Source organism: Erithacus rubecula, assembly GCF_903797595.1.
Source record: "Erithacus rubecula genome assembly, chromosome: 4".
Classification (NCBI taxonomy): domain Eukaryota; kingdom Metazoa; phylum Chordata; class Aves; order Passeriformes; family Muscicapidae; genus Erithacus; species Erithacus rubecula.
This window is the reverse complement of record NC_136686.1, coordinates 46111551-46124113: the sequence shown is the minus strand read 5'-3', so window position 1 is coordinate 46124113 and position 12563 is coordinate 46111551. Positions and strand designations below refer to the sequence as shown.

Sequence of the window (12563 nt, the reverse complement as noted above, 5' to 3'; positions counted from 1 at the left end):
TATCTTTCAGTTCCTGTTCAACTTTTCATGACATGGAAGTATTTTTACATGGTCTTGGTCTAGAACACATTAGAGAATTATTGAAGGTAATTTTGTGTTATATTTGCTACCTGTGAAGTAATCCATGAAAGCAAAATGCACCTACTGCATAATAAAGAAGTTATATTGCCATTAATGTATTAATTCATATAAATTCCTTAAACAGAATTTTATTTATAAAATGGGAAGTTAAACTGCAATTGACTAAATTGGATTTCTTGATTATGTGCATTAGTCACAACATTTGATGTTTCTAAACTAGACAGATCTTTCATTGCTTCAATAATGATGTTTTATAGCTGGTTTTGTTCCTGAAAACTGAAGTAAACAGGGAAGAAAAGCAAGTTAAAACTTCTATTCTGAAATTCTTTTTGATAGCATGAACCCCTTTGTTTTATACAGGAACAAGATATACCTTTAAGACAACTTCTGACCATGCAAAAAGATGACTTAATAGAGGTCAGTTTACTGCTTTAGAATTTAATTTAATTTTATCCTCTTTTTAAAATGTTTTTAATGTCTTCTCATTATAAATGGTTCACCTTGCAAGTGTTCTTTCAGCATCTTCTGCAACTTCTTGAATTTTAATGTGAATATAGACAGGCTTTTTCTGATCTCACAGATCAGTGAGTGAGCAGGATATAGTTTAAATTTTACTTGTTACCATTTTTAGTTTTTAATTGTGATTTCTCTGAAGGCAAGTCAGTGCTAGGATAGCAGTAGATAATATTAAACAACTATTTTAGACATGCTCCTCCTTTGTGAAGTGGTAATTTTTGTTGGAGAAAGAAGAGCTCTCTTATATTAGAATTGCTTAAATTGTAGAATGTCGTATCCTGAGCAGGTGTTTAAAACCTTATCCCCCCAAAAAAGGAAGAAAAGAGAAGATTTTGTTTCTTACAGTTTACTGCAGCTGGGAAGGTTGGTCTTCTGCTGTTTGCAAAGATTGGTCTATTGACTAAATGAAGCATTTTTACAAGGCTTCAGTTCTCAGTTGAGATGTGGTGGTTGCTTTTCTTTATTCTTTGCTGGAATTTTTCCTGTGGGAAGTGAAAGGACTTTCTGTGCTTGCAGGAGGATGCTGTAATAAAATCCAATTATAGGAGTCTCATTGGAACAACTTGAGTACTTCAGGCTGCAGGATTCTTCTGAGCACTCTGTACTGGGGAGCTTTGGAATCTCTGTTCTGGGATTCCAAAGACACCTCATCAAAACAGCTGCTTCAAGACTGCTCCATGCTACTGGAACTAGCCATGTCCTTAGTGTCAGCTTTTTTTCCTCTTAATTCTGGTACCAAGAAGGTGTGTGTTCTGGCAGCTGGATCCAGTGTGGTGTTCCTTTAAAGTGGATGTCAACAAGGATTGTTTTGATTGATGTTTTTGTCTTGTAACTGAGCAGTTAATTTTACTGACAGAACTCACAAATAATTCTGTATTCTCAGGGGGTGTTCATATAGGGAACTTTGCCAATTAAGAGATTTTTAAGAGTTCATCTAGGGAAAAACATTGCCAGACATGTCAGTGTGATTCAATGCTACTGCTTTTCTGAAGCTCAGGATCATTGGACAGCATCCTGGTGTCCTGGGATTTTTAGAGCTCTAAAGCCCCTATTGATAGTAGTTTTGGCCTTTAAGGAGATTCTTGTGGATTTCTTCTCATTACTGTGTGAGCTGCTGTGTTGGGCATGATTGCATTAAACTCTAAATTTGTCTGAGTGTATTATGATATTGATCACTTGTTTTGGCATTGTAATTATTGCTTGTTTTTGTCCAAGAAACACTGGGGGAACAGGAGAGAATTGTGGACTTCAGTAAATGCCTAAGCATTATGGTTCCCTCTCCAAAGAGGTGTAATTTCACTCAAAATCATTGCTTCTATTTCAGTGTTCTAAATTATTTGAGGCTTGCTACTATAAAAGCAAACAAAGCTTTGAACAAACTGAAATAACTACATGGATCAGCTGGAAGATAATGTCTGAAAGAATTTAATTGCTTTGTCTGTTAACTTTGCAACAGCAGGAAACAGTTCCTCAAAAATAAGTCATGCTTTCTGCATGGACATAAATTAATTAGTGAGTCTTCAGTTGAGAAGCTAAAAAATGGCATAACACTCCTGGCTTATTAGCACTTCATAAGTTATCCTAAATTCTTGATGCAGTCTCTTTTTAGAGCTCTGCTAGCAGTTTCTCCCCACGCTGCTGATAGAACAAATCTAATCTGTTTCCTTGTAACTTCAGAGTTGAAAGTTTTTACTGTGATGGCAGACTTTCAACTAACAGCCAGCTGTTTTGAAGAGCCTGGATCTTATTACTACAAAGATTAATGATGACCTCTGATGGATGTCTCTGAACCAAGCTGCTTTGTATCCAGAGAACTGGGGAGAAATCCTCTCATTAACATGATATGCTTTCCTCCATCAAACTATAGGAAGATATTTTCTCTGTAAATATCTTTATCTGTATTTTACAACAGAGCCTAAACAATGAGTCTTTCAAACTGAAAGCTTGCATTCCTTAAGATTATAAACGGTTCCATTCTAGAAAAAAATGGGTTCAATGGGACATGTCTATTCAACAATTGGAGGTTTTTGCCTGCACTGCTTAGGACACTCACATTTTTTGTTTTAAGCATTTTTCTCATAGGATAGCAACAGAAGTAATTTTGCTTCTGGATGCATTTGGGATTAAAAATGTTTCTTTCTTACATTTTATTTCATTTAGAATAAGATAAATTGGCATCTTGTTTTGAATTTGAGAATAATGAAAAGTTGACACATCAAAATTCAAAATACTTTAACTGCGTAATTGGATAATTATCTGGTGTATCTGCTTGTATATCACAGTTCCAGGACTCATTCCTCTTCCCCCACACCCTGAAAAAAACATTTAGTATTTGACAGAAGTGTGTCAGGTTATTAAAATCAGTAGTTACTCAGGCAAATTGGGTTCACTGGTTTTATCTGTGCAGTATATCATCTTTCATGTGCTGAGGCAATTTTACTTGCCTCTTAGATTTTGAGGGGCTGCTTTGTATCTATTTAAGTAAAGAATAAAATATATGTTCCTAGAGTTGATCTGGCTAAAATTGAGAGTACTTATAATTTGTTTTACAGATATAAGCAAATCCTTTTACAGCACTTGCACATTCTTAAATATGGCCACTTCACAATAATACTTGAATAATTTGAGCTGCAGAGCACATCAGAGTGTACCAACACCAACTTAAAAATTATTCATCAAGATAATTTGGATTATCTTGATTATCTGCCACTTATCCATCAAGAAGGGCTTACTGCACTGTGGTTGTTCCATACATTCATATTGCATGAACAGTCGGGTTCTGGGTCACTTCCTGTTCTTGCAGAGATAGTCTAGAAATTAGGGAAGTAGTTTGGACTGATCAATCAACCTTCTGTCTCTAAATTCTGCACCTTTTACCATTAAATGCAGAATTAATGTGGTGGTAGAAGGCTTTATCACCTTCTGTACTTCCTGACACATATTTTCAAGGTGTGGTGGTGCTCAGTGCTCATTTGCAGAAGAACAAAATGATGCTTTTTTCCTAGGGGAACAAAGTACATCTTCCTGATATGCTGGTCAGAAAGTTGTATCCTGATTTTGTGGTTTCAGGAATGAGAAGGTGGAGTCAAAAGCAAAGGCAGTCATCACAAAATTCCTACTTTAAGCAAGATACTTTTAATTCCTCCAGAATTACTTCTATTGCAGAAATCCACTTGCGTGTTCATGGTAAAATAACTGCTGTGATGCTTTGTAAGCCTTAAGAAAGTATTAGTTCATACTGGATAGGGCTCCACAAGGCAAAGCTGAAAACCAATGAATAGAGCAAATTTGCAGCTTCAACATAGATGAAGCAGATTAGGAAACCCAGATATTTGCTAAAAAGACTTCAGTACAACTTATTCAGGGACCCATGGAAACCTATTAATAACTCAAAAGTTCTTGACACCTGTAGTTGAATTCCCAATTAATCTTGTTGGGATTCTTCATTACTGAAGAACTTACATGTCTATGAACTTAACATGGTTTTGAAATGTTTAAAAGTATGCTTGTGAGCCCATAGTTATTTGTTACCTCTGCTTGGTGGAGAACCTGGAGGACAGTTTTATGCAGTCACAATGTACAGTGGGTGTCAGAACACTGGGTCTCAGAAAAAAGCAAGCATTTCCCAAGGAACAACTCTTGCCTAGAATGTCAATCTGATGTGGCTTATCAGCTGTTCATTCAAAATTCTTTCTGACAGAAATCCAGGAGACTGCAAACACTAACATCTTCCAGATTTTTGAGGGTGCAGAAGGTAACTTCAGATCCTCAGAATATCAGTGAGAGTTCCATATAGTCTATGTTTGAAGACTCTGAGATCTTGGCAGTCTTAAATGCCAGAGAGGTCTACTCTTGTTGAGTGAAGTACTCAGCTGGTGCCTTAGGAGCAAAGTCAAGAGGTTTTTCACTTGTGTTGAGGAGCATCTTAGGGCTCCTAACACCAGCAGTCTTGCATTGCACAGCAGCCTGTCAGATGAGCAAGGGAGATATTGAAAGTGCCACAGAAGCATTTCTCTTTTAACAAATGAGCTGTTCTTCTTCTTCAAGTGTTTTACAAGAAAACTCTCAGCCTAGGATTTAAATATGATTTAAAATTTAATCAGAGATACTTGACGGATAGCACAGTTGCCAGTGTTTTCTGTTCCACTTGGAGAATCTGTTACATAATTGTATCTTTTGTGTTTTCCTTCAGTTAAAAAATGTCCTCTTGTAAAATTCTCTATTTGATAGTTTCCACTCTTTCTGAGTTATTTCTGTATCACCATCATGATGATTTGTTATCTTACTGTCAGAGATGGCTCAGATCATTCTGAAATGGAAAGCCTAATATCCTAACAAGACAGGAATAGTTAGGCAAACTGCTGTTATTTTTTGTAATGAACCCTGAACAAATTTTCTGGTTATCCTGTGCAGTTTCAGTTGGGCAGTTCCTCATTTCTTGTCATTTTGTTGTGCATTATTGAATATTTTCTGTGGTTTTATTTTTTCCTTTGTCGCTTATATACATTGTAACTGGTTGCAATAATTTTAAAAAGAACTTTTAAATCTTAATACTTAGAAGTTAGTGAAATGTGTTACTGTACTTTTATGTCTAGTAAGTTTAAATCATATTTCAAATTACTCTTTAAATTTAGATTGGCATTACAAATCCTGGAGATCAACAGAAGCTCCTAGATGCTATTAACGATCTGCAAGTGGAAGGAAAAAAATTTGAAGACGTCTCTGAAATTATGAAGCTGGAATTGAGGTATTAATGGTATATCCAAAGAAATGGAAGTGAAATGTTAACTATTTAAGCTGACCATGTTGTTTTCTGTGGCTCAGAGGTAAAATTGTCTCACTCCTTATCCCTCAATGCATAACATTAATGAAAATATGCAAGCTAGTGGATTATGAGAGCTAGTGGTGGCTGTGTTTTTCACAAAGAAAGTTGGGAGCATAGACATGGTAGGCTCTGTTAGTCTTCCAATCAAATCTGATTGTAAGATGCAATTTTAAAAAGTGCAGGAGGAAGAGATGCATATTGCTTCTCGATAGGCCTTTAATTTTAACTCTTAAAATAACATCTTGTGCATGTGTATCTTAAATCATAAATGCTACTTGTTTAGATTTCAGATTTTTCCATTGTTTTTCTCTTGCACTCGAAGCAGTTTTAACTGTCTTCTAAAATATATCATTTTTTAATCTTACCAGTTAAGCAATTTATAAGCTATTTTCCTTATCATAGATTATGTCTATCAGTAGGTTTATAAGGAAAATTTTTAAGGAAGTGTTACTTTTTCAGACTCCCATTCCAACTTGATATTTTTTCCCCTTGTAGTATTAAGATATCAGCTCTGCAACTTGTAGTATAGTCTTGTGCAGTACCATGGAAGCCAGGCCTGAGCTGAGAGATGTGTTCCTCAGCAACTTTATTAAACTTTAGTTCCCTAAGCACTGCTAGATCACTCCACATCCAGCACAAAATGAAGGATGAAGGATATAGTAAGTGCAAAGGAGCTTAAGATTTCTGAAATCTCTTTATCCTTTATGTATAATTGCATTTATTTTTCTGGAAGACTTACCTAGACCTCAATTTAAGTTCCATGCTCATATCTTTCCTCTTCTTAGGTCACAAACTTAGAGAAGTATAGCTACTAAAAATGGATTAGATAGTAAGGGTTCAGTTCTTCTTTGAAGTATGTGTATCTCCCTCTTGACTAGTGGTCAGACAGCTGTGCTGGTACTCTCATAGATATCTCTTCCCTCTCCAAAATACTGGGTAGAGCTTTCTGTACTATTTGAATGCTGTAAGTATAGTGTCTCTGTTAGTTATGTTGTTCATTGGCCCAAAGAATATGCTTGGGTTCAAATTCAATCTGTTCATGTCTCCATGCTTTGGAGGGAACTGAATTGTACTGACACTGTGATCAGCAGCCATGTCATGATGGGATTCTGCCACATGTTGTCTTTAGAGTCCCAGTTCCATGAGACTGTCCAGTATGTATTCCACTCCCAACCAGTCATTCATACATTGACTGCTCACAGTACTGATGCTGTGCTGGTATCTTTATCCATTACTGTGTTTATGAAAACAGATTTTGTGGCCTGCTTGAGGAATGTTTTTGAAACACAATGCAAAGTTTGAGCTGTCAGACTTGGGAGGATGTGCAAGGCATTTTGAGGAAGCTCTTGAAAGACTGACATGACCTGGAAGAGCAGAGAGTTCGTATCCTGATAGAGGACTTTGATGTTTCTTCTGGTCTGTGAGGATATTTCATTCAGAGACCACTCAGACATAGGGAATTGGCTGGATAGCCACACTGAGCAAGAGTTGTGGGCAATGGCCCAATGTCCAGATGAAGATAGTAACAAGTGACACACTTTGGGGGTTAGTGCTGGGGCTGGTGCTGGTTTAACATCTCTGCTGGAGACATGGGGACTGAGATTGAGTATACCCTTAGTATGTGTACCAGTGACACCAAGCTGTGTGGTGTGTTGGAGACAAAGGATAGAATCTAGGCAAATCTTGACAGGCTTGAGTGGTGGGTGCATGAAATTCAGCAAGGCCAAGAGCAGTGTCCCTGGATCAAGGCAATCCCAAGCACAAGTACAGGCTGGACAGAGAATGGATTGAGAGCAGCCCTGAAGAGGTGGACTTGGGGGTATGGGTGATGAGAATCATAGAAACACAGAATATCTTGAGTTGGAAGGGACCTACAAGGATCATCAAATTCAACTCCTGGAAGAAGCTCAACATGACCCAACAAATGTGCACTTGCAGCTCAGAAGGCAAATCATATCCTGGGTGCATCAAAGGAGGAGTGGCACCATGTTGAAAGGGAATTCTGTTCTCATGACACTCCATCTGGACTACTGCAACCAGCTCCAAGACCCCCAGCATAAGAAGGACATCAGCCTGGAGGGAGTTCAGAGGAGGGCCACAAAGATGGCCAAGAGGGCTGGAGCACCATCCTGTGAAGACAGTCTGAGAGATTTGGGGGTGTTCAGCCTGGAGGAGAGAAGACTGTGGGGAGACCTTAGAGAGATTCACAAGAGGCCTACCAGAGACCCAGAGAAAGAGTTTTTACAAGGGAATGTAGTGATAGGACAAGGGGGAATGGCTTCAAACTGATGGGAAGACAGGTTTAGATGAGATGTGAGAAAGAAATTTTCTGCTGTGAAGGTGGTGAGATATTAGAGTAAGTTGCCCAGAAAAGCTGTGGATGTCCCATTCCTAGAAGTGTTCAAGGTCAGGTTGGATGGGACTTTCAGCAACCTGGTCTAGTGAAAGGTGTCCCTATCCATGTCAGAGGGATTGGAACTAAATGATCTGTAAGGTCCTCCCAACCCAAACTATTCTATGATTATGTAATTCTCCATCAAAAGAACTGTGTACTTGCAGAAGAGAATCCTGCAAACATGTACATGTGCTGCAGTACTGAAGAACTAAACTTCCAGCATGCAGGAGGATATAAACCAGTATGATATGGATACACCATAAGTGCTTAACAGCATCTGAGTCATTTGTATTAAAATAGAGACTTGGCTACTGACCTGAGGTGGTAGACCAAGAATCTTTTAGGTGCCTTTGTAAATGTATATTAACTCTTTAGCAACTAAAAATTAGCTACTGTTTAAGGTGACTTTCCCAGTTTAACCTTAATCAATTTTTCTGTTAAATGTATGCTTTTTTCAGATTGTTCCACAGTAGTGTTTGGTACATACATTCAAGCAGAGCAGCTTAAAAATAGGAACAGAGGGAGTAAATAGAGAAATAATAATAAAAAAAATCCATTCACTGTGTGTGGCCAAATACAGTGAAATACCTACGTGGTATCTGGTGCAATCTCACACCCTGGTGATGTACCTTATTCCTAGTATAATGTAGGTTTAGATCATATGTAGTTCTCAAAACCAGAAAATAATTGATTGATTAAAGATGAAAGTACACAAAATATGACAGCACTTCAGTTATGGCAAGCACTGCATAGTTTTCTAGAAAATTGCCTGACATGTATTCTAGGCATCTGACCTTTAGACCAAAATCTTAGGCTATGTTTACATGCTATTATATGAAGATTTTACTTCCCACTTGTTCAAAGTCATTCTCTGAGAAGGAGAATCAGTCATTAAGTCATAGAAAAACTAACATAGTAGAAAATCTTGAACTGATTGATGATAAACTTACGGAGTGTCTAGCAGTGTTTAGCCACTGATGTTTTGACAGCCATTAATTCTTTTTTGAAGTGGTAATTTTTTGAAAACATTATTTCCATTTCTAAATACAAGAGCGTGTCACGGCAACAGGTACCAAATTCTGTGAAAATGGGGAATTTTTAAGAACTGTGGTGTAGTGAAGTAATATGATAGAATAAATGTTTTTCATTCCCCCCCAATTTCAGCCATGACATACTTTATATTTGCCAAGAATCCTTCCAGAACTTCAAAAGATAATTTCCTTTGTGATAAAACAGCAAAGGTGTCGTAACTGATTCCAGCCAGCTAAAATGTTATCTAAGTAGAAGAAAATATTTGTGATTATGACTTGACTATAATAATGTGGGAGAAGCTTTCAGACTATCTCCAGATGTTTAATGTTTAGTTTCTTCACCTGAAATACTCAGTTCAATTACATTGTTCTGAAACAAGCAGTAGTTTATTTTATAAAAACAAACTAAAAGGGTTTGGTACTTCCCCATTTTCATGAAAATCATGTGTAGCATTGGTTGTAAACCTCCAGCATACCTATTAATGCTTCTCTCTATTTCTGTTTTAAATGTTAAAGTCTTAACAGTTCAGCATTATTGCAAATCACAAATGTCCTGAGCAGTGGCAGAAATACTGTCCTTCCAAAATAAGGTAAGGGAGGGAGGGGATGGGGCAAACAAGAGGGAAAATAAACCCCAGATTGTTAAGATGTTAAATGTCTTTACTTACTGGCTTTTAAAATGATAGTGTGTTTTTTGTGTGTATGAAACTGTGGAAAATCCATAGGTAATATTTGGCTTGCAAAAAGTTACAGCATTTGACAAATAAAATATAATCTTATTTTTCTAGTGAAGATGAATTACTCAGGTTTCTTCAGAAATTGAATAAAGAGTGTAGTAAGCTGATCATACCTGTGCAGACCATGAGTAACCATTTCATCAAAAATTCTCACAAGGTATGTAACCAAACAGAAGATTGCATTATTCCACTGTGTAAAATAAAAACAATGAACATTCATCAAATATCTTGGTTACTATATAGTTATAAAGCTGTCCAATGCTCTTCCTCTAAAGGTTACTTCTTAAAAATTATTTATTTCAAAGAGTTGGTCCACACAACTAAAGGAGATATATTTGTTTCTTCATGTTTTTACTGATAGGAGAGTTAAGGTGACAAAAGTTTCCAACAAAGGCTGCTAGGGAATAGTAGCTTGTTGTGCATAAAACATACAATTAAAACCCAGCATAAATGCAGTTATAAACCTTTTCTGGCACTGTCTTTTCTGATAGATTAACTGTAGAATATTAAATTATAACCTACAATTATGTAATTATGGCAAATAACTATAATTATTAACAGATGGTACTGCAGTGGGCACCGACTGAATGTTACATTGAAGTCTGCAAAAACGTGATTTGCAGTGTTAAAAAGTTGGAAGAAGAAGTTGGCAAACTGAAGGACCTCGTGGTGGAGGTGGGTATGTGTGAGTGAGGCTGTTAAACACTGTGTACAAGTTTCTGATGCAACCTCAGATGTGACATCTGTCAGGAAAATGTTTCCTACCTTGGTCTGCCAAAGGCTGTTTAGCCTTAGCTTGGATCAGTCTCTCCCCCTTCTGCCTTTTCATGGACAGAATGAGAAATAATCTCTAATATCCCACAGCAGTGTGGAGAATCTCCAGAAGAAAGCACAATCTACCTTTTTCTTTCTACTGCACGAAAGAATTAATTGGAATGTATCCCTGTGCTCTTGAACGGCCACTGTGGCATAGATGCCATGCTGAATACTTAGACTCTTACTTTTTAATTAAGGAATCTTTTGTTTGGAATTATTGACTCCCAAGGAAGATACTAAGGTTTTATGGATTGAATGGGAGGCATCCCAGATAAGTCTGCAGAGTGACAAAAGAAGAGGGTGGGAGAGGTCAAGGCTAGATGTTAGCACCACATCAGTCATTCTCAAACCAACACAGTGACACTCTCTTGTCAGATGGGGTCATTTTAAGTAATAGGCTGGTAAAATGAACGGCCGCTGGGGTAGGGTAAATGGAGCATCAGTGTCAGAAAGGAATCTGTTGCTGAACGAAGCCATGTGGAACTCAGACCTTGAGTATAATGCTACTAATGCAATTTCCTGTAGTTTAAGTAAATTTAATGTAATATAACAGCCTTCTCCCAATAAATCACTTAACACCAAATATATTAAGAGGTAGCGACTGTGGCAGCTTACCAGCTATTTATTCTTTTTTTTTTGCATATGCAATCATCAATTGGGTATATATTTGCCTCTTATATATGCAGGCCAGTTATAAGGGCTGGGAGGGTTCCAAGAGTGGTGCCACTTGATTTTATCTCTGTGTAAGGTTTTGTACCTGTCAGGATCAAGCATGGTGTCTTTGTATCCTGTGTGAAACAGCCTTCTAATTACTTAAAAAATGCAAATCCTTCTTTTTAAAATTCCGTTATGTTTTTATGAATTTCACTTATGAATACTTTAATGTAAGACATTTTTGTGCTACTTAATTTATGGAGCCCTTCTGAATGTGGAGCACCCAAGCATTTATTATGAATGTGTGAATCGAAGTGAAACAGTTAAACTTCTTACATAAAATGTTGCTATCAATTCTTTTGAAGTCTTCAGTACTGTTTGCTAAGCTTAGTCATGACAAGGCTTTGCCATCAGTACATGTCTGTATAGTATATAATTTTTGAAAGTACAGTAAGTGAGATGGCCTTCCAAGCAAGCATTGTGAACTAAGGTAGGAAATCAGAATCAATTTCTGCTGTCCTTTATGACAAGGTTCCACTCAGGTTCAACATGTATTTGAGAAGGACTTTGTAAGGTACTTTCCACTCTCCCTTTAATTCCAGGAAAGTCTAATCTAATATTTAACTTCCTTTTAAAATAAGCAGGCTTTTTTAATAATTAAATGGCAGAAGTTCTAGTTAAAACGTTTGACAGTCAGAGTTCAATTGTTTTGTTATTAGATTTTTGTAGCATCTAATAATAGCAATGTTTTACTCCTGAGTAATTAGGTTTATAAATGTTTTTCTAATATATTACATAGTGATTGAACATCAGATAAGATGGACGTTTACACACATTTATTTCAAATTAAGCAGGACAGAGGCAGTCCTAGATGCATGCAGATTCTTAGAACTGGGTACTTTATAATCTACTTAAGAAGCTTTCACACTAACTTCTTTTTTTTACTTTTTACATGGATTTAACATCTCTCTCAGTATGAAGAGAAGACTAAACCTAACCAAGTGAAACTTCCACGAAAAGCAGCCACCTTGGAAAAAAGATTAGTAAAAATGGGAGTGGTAACATTGCTTGGATTTGGTTTTTTCTTATTTGTAATTAAATCAGTAGCAAAGAGAACTCGAATTTAAGTTTAGTGCTGTTTCTCATTATATCTGCAAGTATTCATATCTAGTATATACTTTGATCTAAAAGTTATTAAAAATTAAAACTGTTATTTAAGAGTGTCTTACGGTTTTGTTTTGAAATTCATTGTTGATATAGAATGTAAGTCTCAAATGTTGTCAAAGCTGCTTTTCTGTTTTTGACATAAACCTGTGGTTATTTCTTGCTAATTACTAGTTTCGGTTTTTTACTTTTACCTTTTCAGAGGTGAACATAAGCAAATTCTGATTATATATCACATGTTTGTAATTAAAATTATAATGCAGATGTGTTTGGGGGTTGGGAGGGTATAAAATATTTCAAGTATCACTTTCAATTTTATGTTGATAAAAATCTTTTCTCTTGCA

At 36.6% G+C, this 12563-nt stretch overlaps 1 protein-coding gene across 2 annotated transcripts in view; it reads left to right on the top strand.

Annotated features, from left to right (window-relative positions):
• The window catches only part of ASZ1 (ankyrin repeat, SAM and basic leucine zipper domain containing 1), a 32719-nt gene extending 20156 nt beyond the window's left edge, over positions 1 to 12563 (top strand). For both annotated transcript variants that reach the window (XM_079303304.1, XM_079303305.1), the window contains exons 8-13: positions 11 to 86; positions 442 to 498; positions 5232 to 5344; positions 9637 to 9742; positions 10147 to 10260; positions 12030 to 12563. In XM_079303304.1, coding sequence (XP_079159430.1) covers positions 11 to 86; positions 442 to 498; positions 5232 to 5344; positions 9637 to 9742; positions 10147 to 10260; positions 12030 to 12182 — 619 coding nt within the window. In that variant the 3' untranslated portion in view covers positions 12183 to 12563. The remainder of the gene's footprint in view (positions 1 to 10; positions 87 to 441; positions 499 to 5231; positions 5345 to 9636; positions 9743 to 10146; positions 10261 to 12029) is intronic.